Source organism: Delphinapterus leucas, chromosome 10 (assembly GCF_059928025.1).
Source record: "Delphinapterus leucas isolate spDelLeu-1000000601 "Yukka" chromosome 10, BTC_Dleu_Yukka2, whole genome shotgun sequence".
In the NCBI taxonomy this organism is placed as follows: domain Eukaryota; kingdom Metazoa; phylum Chordata; class Mammalia; order Artiodactyla; family Monodontidae; genus Delphinapterus; species Delphinapterus leucas.
Window position 1 is genome coordinate 62,695,638 of NC_143138.1, and position 19,079 is coordinate 62,714,716.

The following is a 19,079-nucleotide window of genomic DNA, read 5'->3' on the forward strand; positions in this document are numbered from 1 at the left end:
CCAAAAAGAACTCTGGATTTATAGGCTTTTGAAATGTCTAACACATTATCACAACATATGTGATAAAAAATGCTCTGGCTGCATTCAAGCAAAACAATTAGTGAAGGTGTCATTGTTTTAGTAGAGAATTTTAAATGAACACTCTACTGTTTACACCTCTTATATCTACTTTGTCTAACATGTCAGACATTGTTCATAATGTTATTTAGCAAATACTGTCAACCCTTCTCCAGCAAAGAAACTTAGTCAATTATCAGGGGAACACTTCAAATGTATGTTTTATATTTTAAAAGGTTCATTGAAAGATGAATCTTTATATAAAGATGATTCCATGGCATCCAAACTCAGAATTTTTTTCAGTGTCTTTTCTGATCTATTCACTGCCACTTTTTAAACCCTCAATCTTCTTAGATATCCTAGCTACTAAAATTCCACATCCAGGGTCTCTCCTTTCTGAGCAATCTCTAGCACAAGATACCATTTCTAACAACAGCAGTCCCTTGTTATCTCACCACGGAGGTCCTCTCTAGAATCCAGGCGTCCAACCACACACAAAGGCATCTATGTGCCACAACAGGTGGGGGCACCTGTACTTTCGTTAGGGAGGAAACACTTCCAGTTTCACCTCTCCTAGATTCCCTGGAGGGCAAAGTTCAACAATGCAGTATGTCTTCCCTGTAGGTGCACCTGCAGAGAATTATGTAGAGACATCAGAAACAACTAATGTCCAGTCTACTAAGAAGTGATCATCTATTTTGGGGCTCAGCAGTTTAGTGCTTAAGAATGTGGGCAGGTACTTCCTCTCCATACCCTCCTCGGACTGACCTCCCTATCCCACTGTGTTCACTAGTGCCACTGTCATAGCTCTTAACCACCATGTTCTGTGGTTATGCTGGCCCTGGGTCCTTCCCCTCTGCCTGGGGAGCTTCTCTGGGCAGAAGTTGTGCTCCACTTGTCTTAGTGTTCCAAAGCCAGCACAAAGCCCATCTATGCTAAGCTCCCAAAAGTTATGTGTGAAACTGTATTTGAGCTACTATCTGAGAAAACCCAAATGTTCTTTGGATGATCAAGCTGTCAAGGGTTACTTTCACTTTTGAGTACAGGGAGGTTCCTCAGAAATGGAGCATTTGGAAAAGTCATCAGACCCCCTCTTTGTTTCTGTCGTTTGGGGTTAACTTTCCCCCATTTATCCACATGGCCCCTTTAAAATTTTTTCGTGCCCTGTCAGCCCCGCCTTAATGGGCTCCTTCAGTGACCCCACATTCACCTTGCAGGTATCCTTTCTGAATATTCAAGACCCATTCTTACGTGGCCACGAGCGGGGCTGGCATTTTTTTCGTCCACGGCTCCCAGCGATCCCTAGTCACTGCTAGGAAGTGCTGGGGACGCCTGGGCACTGCGCCCCCCAGCCAGCGCCGACCAAGACTCTCCCCCCCTACTCTCTTTGGGACAGTGCTCCGGCAGCCACCCGGGGCAAGGGGATCCTGCAAAGGTTCCGGGTCAGCGTTCGGTCAACCAGCCCCAGAGAGAGAGCGGGGGTGGGGGTGGGGGAATCCCTGGGGTGAAGACGCCTCGGGACTAGTGGGCATTCACTTCTGGCCCAGACCCTTCCCACCGGGAACGACCTAAAGAGGTCTTTATCGCCTCTTTCTTTTCCACCATTCTAGGGACCAGAGAAATGCAAGACAGGGGGCAGGAAGGAGAGCAAGGAGACAGCCTCTCAGGCCAATCACGACGTCCGCCTCCCCTCACTCGGAGTGAGTCTGTCTGTGTCTGTCTGTCTGTCTGTCTCTCTCAACACACACGACCTGCTACTTCAACTTCAGCTCTGAGCAAACTGCGCCGCACGTCTCTCCTACTACGAGTCCTCCAGCTCCGGCTCCGGCCCGTGCCTCTCGTCTCACCCCAGCTTTTTCACCCAATCCCAGTTTCCTCACCCAACTGACCATGAAGCTGGAGGTAGTTCCCCAGTCCCAGGCCCCCGGTGGGGCTCGGCTGTCGCCGCCGCCGTCGCTCCCCCTGCAGCCCCCGACCCGCGATCCGGCCTTGGGCTGCAGCGATGGCTCCCCGGCACGAGGCGCCGCGGCTCCCTGGACTCGGCCAGACACAGGGCGGCGCGCAAGAGAAGCCCATCGAGCTCCCGGCGGTGGTGGCGGTGGTGGCGGCGGCGGCTGCTGGAGCGGCCGCCGCGCAGGCTGATGACGCATGGGCGCGGAGGGGGCGTGGTCCGCGGGGGAGACGCTGGCAGATGACATCTGGCGGCTGGGAGGCTCGGCAGCATGGCGTTTGTGGCGCTGAGTGAGGCGGAGAAGGTGTACATTGTGCATGGCGTTCAGGTAGCGGCAGCAGCGGTACCGGCGCCGGCCGCCGGGTTCCCCTAGGACTGCGGCTGACTGGGTTTACCTTGTGATTAAACCGCTCGGCGGCCGGCGTGTGCAGATCGAAGCCGGCAATGAGGGCGTATTTGGGACCGGGCGGCGAGAATCCATTTAGGATTGTATTTGTACTTGCTTCTTTCTGGGTCTACAAGGTTCCACACCCGGGTAGGAAGCGGTGGCAGTCCCTGATTCTGTTAAACACCCTCTCAGCCTTTGAAGGCTGAGCTGTCCCATTTTTGTTAGGTACATATTCTATCATCATTTTTATCCCACTGAATCTTTGTAACAGTCCTGAAGGTAAGTATTATCTCTACTTTACATATAAGGAACTATGCTCAGAGAGGTTAAATCAGTTGTCTGAGGTCACAAAGTAAGTGTGTGGTGGTGTCACCCGAAAACAGGGTTTGCCGCTTGGCGGGTGTCGAGCCAAAAGACACATCCAAGCCAAAGATTGGGAGAAGGAAGGATTTATTAATTGCAGCAAGTGAGGGGACGCTGAGGATCTTTTCCAAAGCAGTGTCTATCCAATTAGCAAAATTGGAGAATAAGCTAAGGGCACATGCATATTCATGTGGGGGCTTGAGCAGAGGAGAATTTAGCATAGAATTGGGGCAAAGGTTAACAGACTCCAAGCTTTAGTTGATTGGAGTCTCCGAAGGTCAAAAAGGTCAACATCATCCTTCCTCGGGTTGAGACCAGCTTGGGGTCTTATCCTGTAGTTACCATCCTCTAGCTGGGTGGGGGCCTTAGTTCTTGTATAACAAGTCAAAGATCTGTATCAGATTGTTAAGTATATCCCTTGAGGAAAAACTAGGGCTCTGTTTTATCTCAACTGTTATTTCTTCACTGCTTTCCCTTTTTTCCTGCATTCTTTACTTCCCTCAACATCATTGATTACAGAGACCTGTTCAAGGGCAAGCATTATGGTCAGGCTTAGATCACAACAATGCTTAGGCCTAAAATGGCTTCTCTTATGTCCAGAAAGCCATGCCTGGTTCTCTTTTTCCGGGGCCCCCTACCCTCTCTGATTACAGTGGACCTGGGATATAAATCCAGATCTTTCTGATTGCAAAGCCCACCTTGACTTGCATGCCACTTTCCCTTTTTTAAAATAGGGATTCAAAGGCAAAGGCCAGAGAGACTCCCCACTTCTACTTCTCTTTCTTCTGTCTTCTGAAAGCATGTTGGGGAAATAAGGGGGAGGGCAAGTTCTGAACCCCACCATTTTCCTAGACCTTAAATAGTATATTGACATATATTGCTGTATTGTTATCTTTTTAGGTAGTACTTTTTCCCACGTTGGTTCTAAGTTTCTTTAGAACCCTATTTTGCATTTCTTTGTACAACTTTTGTTTTACTAACTTGTATCAAACTGGTTTTTATATTCAGGAATTTGGGGGCAGATGTCAGAATATCCAGAATTAGCATTTAATCCTCTTTTGGGGTTTGCTTAACTAGCTAAATATGTGCTGCTTCCTCCATGAAAAGACATTGCTAACCTCCGTCTTAGCCCAGTGATTCTGAAACCTTGAAGCGCCTTTTACTCACAAAATACAGCTTCGCGGGCTTTACCTGGACCTTCTGAATCAGAATCTCTGGGGCTGGGGCCTGGGAATGGGTATTTTCATAAATGTTGGGAGATTTTGATGCAGTCACCAGACGTTGGGCTATGGGCAAGCCTCTGGCCTGGTCCAGCCTGGAGTCTGCTGCAGAAATCTTTGCCCCCCTGCCTGAGGTTGTTGCAGGAAGGGGGACCCCTTCCAGGGCCCGAGAGTGGGCTCTTGTCTAACACTCGGAAATGAATTGTCTGAGGGGACACACGTGCTGACAAAGCAAGAGACTTTATTGGGAAGGGGCACCCGGGCAGAGAGCAGCAGGGTAAGGGAACCCAGGAGAACTGCTCTGCCACGTGGCTCACATTCTCAGGTTTTATGGTGATGGAGTTAGTTTCTGGGTTGTCTCTGGCCAATCATTCTGACTCAGGGTCCTTCATGGTGGCGTGTGCATCACTCAGCCAAGATGGATTCCAGCGAGAAGGATTCTGGGAGGTTGGTAGGACATATTGACTGGTGTCCCCTCTCCTTTTGATCCTTCCCGAATTCTTCCGGTTGGTGATAGCTTGTTAGTTCCGTGTTCCTTACCAGGACCTCCTTTTGTAAGATAACTCATGCAAGTGGTTACTATAAGTTCTGGCCAGGGTGGGCAGTTTCCGTCAGTGGTTCCCCTAACAAGGTCACATGACCTCCTGCGTCTGTTTGAGTGAGGACTTGGAGTCAGACAGAGCAGGGATCCTTTCCCGGCTCTACCATTCACAGTAAGAGTGATTCTTGCTTGAGTAGCTGAGCTAGCTCCCCCTGTGTAAAATCCATCTGGGAGCAGAAAGGAATTGTGAGGAATGATGAGAAAAGAGAATATGGACTACCTGGCATGTGGTCAGCCCTGAAGAGAAGTTGGCTCCCTGTCAAGATTTTTCTATCGGAAGTGTGGCTTTGTCCGGAACCATCCATACTATATCCGCAACCTTCCTAGTGACCCCATGTGGGGTTATGCCTGTGGCTGTTGAGATTTAAGCTCTTTTGATTTGGAGGGCTAGAGATTGTTAAATTGTCTCAAGACAAGGGGGATTTGTGGCCAGGCCTGGAAAGTCCCTAGGCAGCTCTGGGGCACTGCCTTTTCAGGGCTCCAGTATGGATCACATAGGCTGTGTGACTCTGCCTGTCTTTACGTCTCTGGTGACAGCCTTACTTCTCTCTGCTGAAGTGTCTCACTTCTCCGCAGCCACTTGCTGTCCAGCTGCCCTCTACCGTGGTACATGCCATCCCCCCACCTTTACTTCTGTGAGGCCTCTCCAGCCTCCCTCCACACCATGACCTGTCAGCTCCTCTTTAACTCCCTTTCGCTCCCAAGTATTTCCCAGATCAGAGATCAGATTCCAAGGAGAGAATCAGTTTCACGCCCCAAAGAGCTGGCCACTCTCTGGATGGTATGCCTTTGGGTCAGGCCCTTTGCAAGGTGAGTGGGATCCCATCCTAAAGGAATGCAGGCCCACCCAACAGGCTTGGAAAGTGGAACGAGGACAACATCTCGTTTTGCCTGCTGTGTCTGGGGCCTGGGCCTGCAAAGCTGGCCCTTTCCAAAGTAGGGTGGCTTTCTAGTAGGGGAGGCCATCTGGTCTCAGTTCTCCTCCAGCAAGCTCTGCACTCTTGGACAAGTCAAAGCAAGGTAGTGGAGGTGGGAGGTGGTTAGCATCGCCTCAGAGGACTACTTTAAGTCTAAACCCTCCCAAGTGTGTTGGATTAGGAGAGCCAACTGACAACTCCCATTAGGAAGTAGGACTGGGTTACCCGGGTGTGAGGAACAGCAACTCTGGGTTGGGTCATCTGTCCTGCCACTCTGTCACAAACAGGAGGTTAAACTTGGCGCCTCAGTGTCCTCGTTTGTAACCTCTCTCCGGGTTGTTTTTGAGGATTCAGTGAGTTCATATGTGCTGCCAGAAGCAGAAGGAGCTGCTGAGCAGGGACTCCTGTGTGCTGTACTGTGCTGAGGATTCTCCTATAACTCTGTAGGGTCGGGGTTATTTCCGCTTTATAGACAAAGAGACAGACTCAGAGCTGTTGAGGAACTAACTTGCTCAAGGTCAAAAAGCTGGCGTGGAACAACAGAGTTTTAAATATAGGTTGGCGGTGACTCTGTGCCACACCCAACCAGCAGGGTTGTTGTGATCACACAGGTAACAACTTGAAAGTCACGAGGAGCCATCCTAGCATCCAGAAGGCCTTTACCTAGAAAGGTGCTCAGTCCCCTCTGCTGAGAACAGGGTTCCACTCCCTGGTGTGGTCCGTCACCTGTGGACATCTCTTGATTTTTTAAATGGAGCTTTCACTTCAGGGCAGCCCATGTTTAAGTGTTCACACATGGATTGATTCCTTAGCTCCTGGGTACTACAGATGAATAAAAATTGTGGTAGGGCGTCAGGCTCTGAGCCAGGCCAAGCAGGTTTGGCGATTTCCTAAGCCTTTTTTTTTTTGCGGTACGCGGGTCTCTCACTGTTGTGGCCTCTCCCGTTGCGGAGCACAGGCTCCGGACGCGTAGGCTCAGCGGCCATGGCTCATGGGCCCAGCCGCTCCGCAGCATGTGGGATCTTCCCGGCCCGGGGCACGAACCCGTGTCCCCTGCATCGGCAGGTGGACTCTCAACCACTGCACCACCAGGGAAGCCCCTTCCTAAGCCTTTTATGAGGAAAAGTGGATTTTTAAAAAGTCCTGTGTGCAGTGATTCATGGACTTTGTTTTCTCCTGTTGTGTGCTTTTTTCTATGAAAAAAATTATACTTTACGCGTCCCTGGAAAGGGAAATTTGTAGCTTTTTTGTTTATCAGAAATTTGTAGCTTTTTTGTTTATCTCTTACTTGTCACCCGAGCCTTCCTGACTGAGCCTTCCCCAGGGGGCAGAGACTGATTTAAAGGCTGGAAAGGCAAGCTCTGGTGAGGCCCAGTTTTCTGACACCCCTCCAGCCGCATTTTGGAACAGTGGGTTGTCACTACAAAGGGTTGTGACTAGAATGAGTGGTAATTTAAAGCAATAGTGGGAAGCCCTGTAGCCTTGCGGCCTCCCTGCTTTCAGAGTCGTCATCATCATCATTAGGACGAACTGGTATAGCCAGCCAGTTCGTCCTTTGAGGGAGGCCTGTGCTGCCTCCTTTGCACAGTGAAGAGACTCTTTAGAATGCAGGAGACTGTGGAATTGGGGTTAAGAGCTCTGGCTTGGAATTCAAGTGCTATTTACTGGCTATGACGTTGGGCCAGCCATTTAGCATCTTTCAACCTGATCCCCATTTGTAAAATGGAATGAAAATTTGCTCTCTTACATTATAGGGTTATTGCGAGGATTTAACATGTTAACTGTATAGTGTTCCTAGCACGTTATCTGGTCGATAGTAAATGCACATTAAATAGTAGCTACTATTAGTTCTTGGAAATAATTGTGGCTCTTTTAATTTATAGATCCACAGAATTAGAGACGCACCTTTGAGGCCGTCGAATTCAATCTCTACATCTACAAATGAGGAAATTAGTCTAGAGGGGAAGGGTTAGGGTTAGGGTTAGGGTTAGTCCTAGGTCAAGCAGCTAGTTAATGGCAGGACCAGGCCTGGAGGCCATGACTGATGCTCCTACTGACTGCTCACACTTGTGCCATACCTACAATCCACCAAGGACTCATTGTAAATGCTGTTTCTGGGCCAGGTGTTCACTTCCTAGCAGGGCACACCTGGGGGATGGGGCAAGCCGAGATTGACCTAGGATGCTTTCATGTGGATGGGGGTAGGTGGGGTTGTGATGAGACACAGTTATATAGTTTTGGGATCCTCCAGGGAAGAGAACTCACTCTGTAGAGTTCAGGAGACTCGTTCTTCTAGACTTGAAATTCTGTTGCTTTCGAGAACATGTCTCCCCAGGCTTGAGATAGGGATTGCCTCCAGGGAGGGGATGGCTGGGAGGGGATGTCTTGGAGTCGACTGGCTGCAAAAGGACTTCAACCTGATTTAGGATGTTTATTTTCTCTCCTTTAACAGGAGTTTAAAGAGTTGAAACAAACACGACAGATGGTAGTAGTTGGTACTGTGTGGCGGGAGTATTCAGTGTTTTCCTTTTCTGTATTTTAATTTCTCAAAATAAAAAAGTCAATCAGATATGCAGTGAGCCAAGCAGTTTAAAGATAAATCTCTGACAGATACATACTTCAGAACAGTGGTGGCTTGTTTGTTTGGTTTTGGTTTGTTTGTTTGGTTTTTGTTTTTAACATTTTGAGAAGCATTAATCCCTTTGAGAATCTGATGAGGCTAATGATTTTTTTGCTGAAAGAAAGAGCTTTCAAAAAATGTTTACAGAGAATGAGGACAATCTCTATGAGCTGATGTGGAGTGATTTCCTGCATATGTATTGTTAATTGTTTAGAAAAAGAAGCTACGTGTAAAAGAGTATCTGTAGTATGCCATATTTTATCAAAAAAAATAAGGGATATTAAAAATACTCTTATCTGTTCATTTGTGGAAAGGAAGTACATGAAAGATGGACTGGGAACTAAAGAGATTGGTTACCTGCCTGGCGCTGGTGGGAGGGGGTGGGAAGGTGGGGGGGGATGAAAATAGGGATGAGGGGTGAGTGACATTTCTCTGAGCACACCTTCTCTGATAGCTTTCACTCTTAGAGCCCTGGTGATAGTAATTAAAAGTAGCCAGGATGTGGGGGATCCAAAATGGAACCCCAGCAGTTACTAATGAACTGACAGGGGTACAGACGAGTAACAGAGGCACAGAAAGGATGGGGAAAGACAACTGGAAACAATATTTTGAGTGGGTGCTGTAAGGCTAAAGACAAAAAGAACTCTACACAAATACTGTATTAGTAAATTTGTTTTTCACAGGGGTATGGCGTAGTAATTCTGAAACTACTTTATGTATATACAGAGATTTAACAAATACATAAATACATTGTAGATAATGAGAGCCAGGTTCCTCCCTGTCTGAGAAAGAAGTTACAAATAAGACAAGGAGGTAGGTTAGAACCAACTCTCAGTATGAACACATGACTTTTTAACAGATATGTGGATAGATACAGAAATAAATATAGGTGTGTGTATGTGTGTGGGTTAGTACACATACGTATATTTTCTAGCATTGTTCTACTGAGACGATCTAGAAGCAATGATACCCCTGTAGCAATGAACCTACTTAGCACCCAGATCCTGGTTTTTAAGTACTATTCTGCAATGAAGGGAACCAGGGCTCCTTGGAAAAAGGGCTGATCCCAGGGCTGGGGCGGGTAAAATACAAGTGGCTGGAACACCTTTTGTTGTCAGAAGTAAGGAAGTGCTCAGAAGAGATTGGAGACATGTTGAGAGAATGCAAGAACCAACCCAAAGGAGCTCCCAGTGGCCAAGTCTGGGACTCTTGGAGCAACAAGATAAATAATGGAAGTACTGGATTACAACCACAGCATAAAATAGTTATTTATGAGTTATACCAATAGAAGTAAATAATTGAGTAAGTAAATAACTGGGGATAAGGCCAGGCAGTACGTACACCACCCTGAAACCCATCCTCTGTAGCAGGGGTTGGCAAACTTTTCCTGTGAAGGACTAAATAGTAATGATCTGGGGGCTGCAGGTCATGTGGTCTCTATCTCAACCCCTCAGCTCTGCTGCTGTGGTATGACAGCAGCCACAGAATACCCGAGCGAGTGGGCACGGCTGTGTTCTAGTAGAACGGCTTATGAAAACAGGCAGCCTGCAGGCCTAACTTTGTTGACCCTGTTCTAGAGCATGCCTGTTTTAGAAGATCTTTTAGAAGATACCAGTTAGTTGTTTTTAGCTATTTACAGACTAGATCTGATTGGGTTTGGGGGGTAGGAGGGCTACAGCCAAGACAGTTGTACCTGTATCTCTGACAATCCATACTTCTTGTGACTTCAGAATTGCAGATTCGGAAAGAGACATCTTTAATTTGTTCAGATTTTGTTTGTGTGTGCCTGTTCTGTATAGTGGTACGTAGTTTGGACTTCGTGCTCCGACAGACCTGGGTTGGAAGCTGAGCTTTGCTGTCCCTAGCTGTGGGACCTTGGACGTGAGTCGCTTAACTTCTCTGAGTCTCCATTTCCTCATTTGTAAAATAGTAATGTTACTACCTATGAGGACAGAATATTTGGATGAATCACTAAGAGAAAAGGAGATGTTGTACCACATATTTCTCTCTGGGGGGAAAGGAGTGAGTCAGTTGAACAGTCTGTTAGAGGTTTAGTATTACAACCTTAGGATTCTGATTGTTGCACTCAGGAAGACCTCCGCATGGATGGCCGTGGCTGTGAAGACTACCGATGTGTTGAAGTGGAAACTGACGTGGTGTCCAACACCAGTGGGTCTGCCAGAGTCAAGCTGGTGAGTACTGTGGCCACAGTCTGTACCCAGGTGGAGGAATGGGTAGGCTCTAGGGAACCAGTTGCAGGCCCCTCTGGGCTTTTGGAGTGCATATTGTTCCAAGGGAAATCTAAGACCCAAGCCAAACTCTGGGAGGGGGTCTGTATACATCTGAAGGACCCCTCACCTTCTCAAAGGGCCACTTTCCAAGTCCCGGCACTGATGCTAAGCGAGTCCCCTCGAGGCGTACATCTGGGAGCGGAGGGGGTGGTTGGGTGCCTGGCTGCCTGCCCTGAGTGAGGACCCTTCTTGCATGTGTCTGCAGGGTCACACAGACATCTTGGTGGGAGTGAAAGCAGAAATGGGGACGCCGAAGCTGGAGAAACCAAATGAAGGTTACCTGGAGTTCTTTGTTGACTGGTCAGTACTCTGCAGATATTTTTAAAGAAAAATGCTTTAAAAGATAGAAGATTCAGAGAATGAACCTCTGGTTTCTTGTTGAGCCCACTTTTATTTTGTATTTAATCATCTTTCACCAGCCAGCAGGTATTTACTGAGTTCTCCTGTGTACCAGGCACTGGGAAATGTGAAAGGAGGCCTTGGCTCCGGTCCTGCCCTTGTCCTAATCAGCTGGCCCTCACTGGGCTTCATTTTCCCTGTCTGAAAAAGGAGGGTGTCTGCCAGGCAGCCCGGCACATGGTAGTTATGAGAGTCAAATTAAATGATGTCCTGTTTCTCTTCCTGCTCTAGTTTTGCAGAAAACTTTTCATGACTTGCTTGGCAGAGCAGGGAGTAGGGCAAGCCAAGCAGCCTGACAGGCCGACGGGGTGGCAGCTGGGCAGGCAGTGTGGGTACTGGGAAAAGCAGAGACTCTGCAGTCTCTGCAGCCAGCCAGCCAGCCTTGTTGCTGGCTTCCTTCTCTGGCTAGCTGTGTGACCTCAGGCTAGTTACTCAGTCCCTCTGTGCCTAAATTTCTTTATCTAAAATATTGAGATAATAATACTGTTGTGATGATGAGGAAGCGAAGTAATGAAAATAGAGTGAGCATCCAGCACAACGACTGGTTCAGTGGACTTTCAAAAGTGTTCTTTCTCTCCCTCGTGTTACCTCCCCTTCTAGGGGTTGGGGCTTTTTATCGGGTTGCCAGCCCAGTCTCATCTTCTATCTGTAACTCCTCTTCTAGCTGGGTGGTGACAGCAGACCTTCTTGAGGTGGGTAAGGCTCTATTGGCTCATGCTAGGTGCAGGTATATAATATTGGTACTTTACTGGGAGGGGTGGCAAGACCACCCCCCACATTCAAACATTTCCTGAAAGGACTCACAGGACTTAGCATAGAGCATGGAGTTGTATTCAGAGCTATGATTATCACAGAAATGCAGCAACACGTGTGTGATGATTCTGCCTAAGAAAACGCATTAGACTCAGCACCCAAGATTTTGATTGGGGCTGGTCACATAGGCACCCTCTGCTTTACACATACCAAAGTTCCAGACTCCCAGAAGGAAAGCAGATGTTTAGCATAAACCACGTTATTTGCACAGACTAGGCACAGGAGACCCAGTTTACTGTTGACTGAGTCCACTCTGAGAGCCACGTGCCAGCTGAGGACCAACCTTGCAAGCAGACCCTTCTAAAGGTAGCAGCCTTGCACCTGCAATGTCAGCCCTTTTCTGCAAAGATGGTAACCCACATTTGCACAGCGAGTTACAGTCTTCCAGTCTTCACTTCCAAACACAGAAATTGATCCTCACAACACTCCTGAGAGAGATGACAAAAGGGGTTCAGAGAGGGTAAGTGACTTTCCTGGGATCACACAGCTAGTAATGCCAGCTCAGGTCTATTCAGTGCTGAGTCTTTGCTCTTTCTGCTTCATGTAGCCTGCAGGAGCCAGCTTTAGAGGGATATCCTGCTTAGAGTTTTCAGAATGTGTCTGCGTTCATCTTTCTGGCCAGTTTTCCTTCCAGCCCATCCCTGCCCCGGCCCTGGCCCCTCCAGAGCAGTTTCCTCTGTTTCTGCCCAGCTGCTCTCAGCAGTCTGAGTTGTCCAGTGGAATTGGCCCATCCTTTAAGTTGCTGTGCATGATGGTGAACTTGTTAAGGCCTCCAACTTATCCTTCCTTTGCTTGTGGAGGAAGAAAAAAATGCCTCTCCTGCCTGATTCGGTGCAGTAAACAGTCACTGAGGAGCAGACGCCATGTGTTAGGGGCTGTAATTTGCTTTCCTTTTCTTCCTCTTCATTATCCTTCCGCCTCATTCATCTTAGGCAGACCAAAGGCAGTCAGCCCAGCCACACCAAAGAGAGGGTGTTGCACTCAGATGCTTGGTATAGGAGACACATTTCATTGTGGCTCTGTGTCTGAACATGACTCCAGTTAGCCTGCTGCTGTTGACCCTTTCTTGTCCCAGCTGTAAGAGGGTGGCTCCAGGGTGAGAGGAGCCTTTGAGCTGCCTCTTCCCAAGATCTGGCTTCTAGAAGCAAACCTCTTTCTCCTGGCTGAGAGTGGCTGCCTGCTGGTCTCTTTTTCCCCTTTGTAAGTCTCAAGAGAACCTCACCAGGCCCAGAAACTCCATTTCCCAGGGAGTTCTCCTGAGTCTGTTTCTCAAGGTGGCACCCTTCGGCGTCTTTATGTGGCTCAGTGCGATCAGCCCAGCGGGTAGAATCACCATGAGAGATTCATACAACCCCATTTTCCTGCAAAGAAGAGCAAGTTACCAAGCACCACTGGCTGCCACCTTTATCAGAACCTCATTTGCATATTCAAGGAGCAACTCATAATTGTGTAAACAAATAAACCCCTTTATTTCAATCCAATGAATAGGAATGGCTTCAGGGCACCTGTGGCTATGCCCAGCCATAAGGGTGCTGCCCTCAACCCCATCCGGGCCCCAGGCGTGGGGCCTCTGCTGGAGAGCTCAAGGCATGCACCCATCCACAGGCTGAAACAGAGTTGTTACCCAGTGGGAGGAAAGTTAATTGGTGGGGAGGGGGGGGCCTCCTGCCTGACTGAGCCCAGCTTGACTTAACTACTTACTAGCAACTTTCATGTTTTAATTATTTAAATTACCAGTGGTAATTACCAGAGAGGTCACAGAAAACGAATTGCTTTTCTGCTAATTCCTTCTACTTCTGTTTGTCTACTTGGAATAATATATGGAGCCTGGTGTAGACACCTTCGCCCACCCCAATGATTTTCCCTGGGTCTTAGAAATGATGCCCTTAGGAAAGGGTACCCATGCCACAGACCCTGATCCCCATACCAGTGGAGGAGGAAAACCTTGGGGTTCCTGAGATCTGCTCCAGAGATGCCTGGCAGCACTTTGACTAAACTGGGAGCATACTCGGACCTTCTAACTCCTGTCTCTATGTCTTTGTTTTATTAGTTGTAGCCTGACAGTAGGCCATTTTAAATAAGAGGCTTGAAACTTTGGGAAAGATGGTTTCCATCTAAAGCCCAGAAGGTAAGAATTTAGTGAGCTGGTGTTTCACTCTGGTTACCACCATGTGGCAGACCATCAGGTCACTTCTTGGCTCTCTGGCCACCATGTTCATGGGTTTAGGAGCTGTGTTTGGTCTCTCAGAGAGGCTGTGGGTTGTAACTGGAGGAGGTGAGGAGAACACGTTTCGTTCATAGACATTTCAGCGTGCCCGGCACTTGTCAGTTCTCTGGGATCTCAACTACTTTTAAATGTGACCACTTGTTTTTTTTCACTAATATTGAACTGGAAGCTTCAAGCCCTGAATTGGTGGGTGGAGCCACTTGATCTCTGTTCCTTACCTACTTCGTGCGCTTGAAGGGGGCACCATTCTCGGCTGAAGGGCTGGGGGTGGGGGCAAAGCAGAGAGGCAACCTGCAGAAGTCATTTGAGGCTCGCTGTGCTTTGAACGTCTCCAGAGCTAATGATTCTCCCAGGAACTGCAAACAAGGGCTTACGATGCAACACTCAGAATGTGCCACTGTTCCCATACCCATTTATAGGGAAGCTTTTGCAGGCTCAGAAGTGAGCACATGTGCTCCCTGAGGAATTGGGACCTACCTGGGGGCTAGATGACTAGAGGGGAAAGGCCCGGAGTCATCCCTGGCCCAGGTACCTACTAAATCACTTTTTCTGCCGTGGGCCTGGCCTGGCCTGGCTGTAAGGCTTCACAGATTTGCAGGCTAGATTGACAGCAAGGGAAACAACAATGGGCCTAGTGTCTGAAGTCCTGTTCCAGGTAGACATGGCCTTGATCTCAGGCTAATCCAGTTAAACCAGAGATGTGCCAAGCAGGAGGTGCACAGTTGAGGTGATAAGTCAGGAGGTTGGAGAACTGGGAGGGGCAGCGTTCCCAGGATTTTATGTTTATCCAGCTCAATAAGCGATTTCCCAACAGCCCTGGAAGAGGGGCTGGGTCATACTTTATGAAGGATCTGAATTGGTTTTGGTAATTGTAATTATAGAAACCACTTGTCTTGTGCCAAAAACAAACAAACAAACCAAACCCAAGTATATATTCCTCTACTGAAAGAATATATTGTGATGCCTGCGAACAGGAGTCTGGGATTACCAGCCTGCATTCTCTCGCTCTCTTTTTTTACTTGGCACTTAATAGAGAAGCTTTTTATTTAGGACTCCCTTGGTCTGCATTCGTTGACTCCAACATTTGTGGTCTAGTAATAAGTCCCAAGACCAGAGCACCCATTCATTACCTTGAGGCACAAGACAGACCCAAGGAGCGCTAACCTGACTAATGTTAGGCTACAAGCCAAGCATGCTGAATTACATATTCAGGGAGAGTCCAGAGCAGGAGCTTTCCGTAGTCTCCTGAGCATCTAAACCTTCCTTTCTCTGGCCACCAGCTATGCTGAAAGAGTTAACCTGTATTTTAAAAAGGAAAAGAAATAAAAACCTTTTAAAATGGGAAAATTTTCCACTTTAAACCAGCCCAGTGTCAAAAAAACCAATGGGGGGTGGTTTGGTAGGTAGATTATTTAGCCGATTGGCCTGGGAAGTTCTTAAACCATCCCTTCGGGCTGTTAGTGCGTCAATCCCCAGTAATTAGCCCCTCCCAGGAGGATGTGGCCCACTGTAATCAGGGAAAGGTCAACATTTTAAGCATAAGCATCTCTGCCTAGATTTGTTTACACAATGGTCTGTTTAGATGCAGTTTTTAAACACTTAAAAGATGGGACTTAATGGCTTAGCGTTTAAATTAGAAACAGGTTGTCTTTTGCTAGCCCTGCAAAATAATGAACTTGGTCTCTAGTGACTTGATTATTTTACCATAAATGAGCTTCTTTTCATGGCTTAGTGCCCGAGTCTGGCAGAGGCAGTGAGGGAACAGTGAGGTTGCTATGACAGTAATGAAGTTTCTCATAGGGGTTTTAAATTGGGGTTCTGCTGGCTCGTAGTAGTAAGGGAACACTATGAGAGTAGCAAAGTTATTATACAACGATACACTCTCATTGTTTTAGGATTCATCTTACATCTGTATTAGAATGGACCAGACAAAAGGGACACTTAAATATATTAGGTGAGGTTTCTTTCAGCATTACACAGACGAGGTGGGTACAGCCTTGAGCCTTCACATAGGTTTTGCTTTGCCTGGAATCCCCTTGCGTTTCTGTGGTCTGACCAGCTTCTACTCATCTTCAGGTTCAAGGACTCCTATAACCCTCAACACTGGTTGACATCCCTCTTGACCCCCCACTCCTGTTTGCCCACTATCGTGTGACTCCCCCCAGCAACTGGAATTGCTGACTTAGGGTCTGCATTTGCCTTGCTCAGTCTCTAGGTCTCCAGTGCCTAGCACAGGGGCCTGGGACCTTCCAGGTGGATGAGGACCAGAAAGCTTCAATATGTGATTTTTGTAGAGACCATACTGAAACAACTGATTTCTTATCTTTCTAGGCCTTATTTATTACAATAAAATGATTACTGGAATGTTTGTATATGTCACAAGTATATTAAGGATTTGTTTTCATTAAGCCAGAACCCTCAAAAATCTCCTGTTAAACACTTTGAGTAGTGCTTAGGGTGGCGAATGTCAATGCTTGTTAATTCTTTTTTGAGGTGATTTGGCATAAAATTAAAGAGGCTAAAAAGGAAAAAGTTTTCTCTAGAAAAATGAAGTAAAAGAGAGAACCTAATATTTAAATCGGCCAACAGTCTTATTTTCCTGCTTTTCAGTACCATGATAATCTAAAGTTAATAACATAACTCTGACATACTGTTATATATATATCTTCTAAATCATTCCAGGAAAGTTATTGTACCTACATTGTGGTTTTTGTTTTGAGAGTATCATATCATCATCTAGGGATGGTGTATATAATGTAACCCCTCTGTAGGCCAGACTGATTCTCTAGGCCTCTCTGGGCCTGCCAGAGAAGAGTTTTTATTATACCCTCAAGATATGAGTGTTCGTTATTACTGGCTGAGGTTCATCTTACCAGCGTTCTTGTTTCTCTTTGGATAAATATGGCTTCTGTAGAAGTCAGTGGGAACTCCCACCACACACACTGTGACACATCCAGAACATGGTCCTAGCCTGGCTCATTGCGTGTGTCTAGAGGCTGGAAAAGTGTCAGATGTATCCTTTCCTCATTTCAGTGACTTTCCTCATAGTCCTGGTTCTTCTAGCATCCCCCAGGGAAACTGGAACAAAGCCTGCCCTTTTGCTCTTTGCATTCGACAAGACTCACCCCTTTTCTATTGCCCTTCTATATAGTTCAGCCAATGCTACCCCTGAATTTGAAGGTCGGGGAGGTGATGACCTTGGCACAGAGATTGCTAACACCCTCTACCGGATATTTAACAACAAGAGCAGCGTCGACCTGAAGTCCCTGTGCATTAGTCCTCGGGAGCATTGCTGGATTCTCTACGTGGATGTGCTAGTAAGTATCACATTGCTGTACTGGCCATACTCTACCTTTGTTGGAAGCCAGTTGGCCTACTTTCCTCCCACTGCTTTTTCCGTCTTCAGTTGAATGCTTTCAATTTCCAGGGTGAGGTTAGTTGGGAAAAGATTGGTCTCCTGTAATAATTTTAAAATTAAATACAACATAGTAGTGCAGGTATAATGCCATCTTACAGTAAAGTTACAGTCATGTCATGGTAACACCTAAAATTATCCACAGAGGCTGTCGGGGAGAAGAAAACAAGAGATGCTCTCTAGATGGTGGCAAACAGAGTTGATGGGCAGAGTTTAGACAAGAAGGATAATGGAAAGATGATGAGCTCTTTACATGCATTTTCATGTAACCCTTACAAATGTTTTGTGAGTGGGCACTTGTTTTCCCCATTTATAAGTGAGGGAACTAAGACACAGAGAGGTCAAGTAACTAGCCCAGGAGGTCTCAGCTTGTGAGTAGTGGTACTGGGCCTCAAAGCCAGGTCTGATTAGTGCCAGAGCTGGCTCGTGACCTCACCAAGCCATCCTCCCTCGAAAACACCCTGTAGCCCAGCTACTCTGAGTCCCTCGTTTCCTGAGTGAGGCCCCTGAGGCCCTGCCTCCTCCCTCCTCCAGAGTCTGCGCCTGCAGGAGTCTTTCTGGTCTAGCCCTCCATTTCCTTCCTGGTGCTTCCCTCTCAAATACTCGTCTGCCCAGTTTTTGGCGATTGGCAGTAACTTTTCTTACAGCTGTGATTAATTTTGCCAGTCTCTTGTTCATGTACAGGCTTTTGTTGGGTCTATTTTATTCCTTTTCATTTAATTTTATGAACCTTGAGATTAGTGGCTACATCTTCCACTTAATATTGAGGGCACAGGGCTAAGCCAGTGACCAAACAGGTTCTTTAATGAATCTGAAGATAAAGCCCATCTTGTGGACTGATAGTGAACTTCATGCAAGGAACAGCCCAGCTGTCTATAATTGTCGGCCCTGCATGAAACAGGGCAGGGCTTTCTGGATACTTTTAAATTAATTTGATAATAGATGGGCACAGCTAACCCAAAGAGAGCAGTGCTTACTATTGTCTAGCAGGTTAGGGCTGTTCTGAATGCTGATGCTAATGGGTAAAAATAGTGAAATTACAAGTCCATTTGCTTCTTCTCATCTCTGGTAAGCGGGATGTATTTGTAGTTTGATTCCTACCAAGCAGGTAGTTTTACACGTCCTGGTTTTGAGGAGGCGGGAACTGGCAGCCATTACCGATAAGAGTCAGGCTTCATAGCTGCCCAGGGAGGTGCAGCCCTGCACACTTGTGGTTTGGTAGGAGGCTGGCCTGGTGAGGGGGCCTGATGCTCTTTTGATTCAGGCAAGGAGCCTGTTCTCTCAGTGCAGGCTCTTGAAAAACTGGTGAACATCATAGGGACGTTATCTCAGCTTAGAACCAGCATGCTTCTTCCATGAGCAGGGATATATGGTGAGCAGGAGTGTCTCGGGTGCATTGTGTCTTGGTCACCTGCAGGCCTTTCTTTCTTTCTTTTTTTTTTTTTTTAATTTTTGGCCACACCCTGCAGCAGGTGGGACCTTAGTTCCCTGGCCAGGGATTGAACCCACGCCCCCTGCAGTGGAAGGCAGAGTCTTAACCACTGGACTGCCAGGGAAGTCCCAGGCCTTTCTTTTTAAGACTTTTTGCATTTGGATTTCTTCTCTAATATTTTTTTAAAGGTTTTACTTATTTTGGAAGAAGATGTGAGCTTTTGAAATGTTGTCATCTTCAGAAAAGTTTTTAATGAATTAGAAAAGCATTTTAAAAATTATATTATTAATGAGGTAGATTACTTTTTGTCATTCACATAATTGCTTTCTGCCTTGGTGGGAACGTACTTCATGCATGTGAGGTAGGAGATAGGCTTTTGTTTGGG

At 47.1% G+C, this 19,079-nt stretch overlaps 2 protein-coding genes across 10 annotated transcripts in view; one reads left to right on the plus strand and one right to left on the minus strand.

Annotated features, from left to right (window-relative positions):
• ZDHHC3 (zDHHC palmitoyltransferase 3) overlaps window positions 1-2,342 on the minus strand; it is a 59,182-nt gene extending 56,840 nt beyond the window's left edge. For 2 of the 5 annotated variants that reach the window (XM_089919170.1, XM_089919173.1), the window contains exon 1: window positions 1,947-2,342. In XM_089919170.1, the coding sequence (XP_089775296.1) occupies window positions 1,947-2,327 (381 nt within the window). In that variant the 5' untranslated portion in view covers window positions 2,328-2,342. Of the gene's footprint in view, window positions 1-1,937 lie in introns of all 5 variants that reach the window. The other 3 variants (XM_022573411.3, XM_022573412.2, XM_089919171.1) reach the window with 2 other exon arrangements.
• EXOSC7 (exosome component 7) overlaps window positions 2,233-19,079 on the plus strand; it is a 29,688-nt gene continuing 12,841 nt past the window's right edge. The window contains exons 1-4 of one of the 5 annotated variants that reach the window (XM_022573414.2): window positions 2,233-2,336; window positions 10,208-10,309; window positions 10,614-10,708; window positions 16,999-17,164. In XM_022573414.2, the coding sequence (XP_022429122.1) occupies window positions 2,280-2,336; window positions 10,208-10,309; window positions 10,614-10,708; window positions 16,999-17,164 (420 nt within the window). In that variant the 5' untranslated portion in view covers window positions 2,233-2,279. Of the gene's footprint in view, window positions 2,337-2,389; window positions 2,544-10,207; window positions 10,310-10,613; window positions 10,709-16,998; window positions 17,165-19,079 lie in introns of those variants that run through there. The other 4 variants (XM_089919176.1, XM_089919178.1, XM_089919177.1 and 1 more) reach the window with 4 other exon arrangements.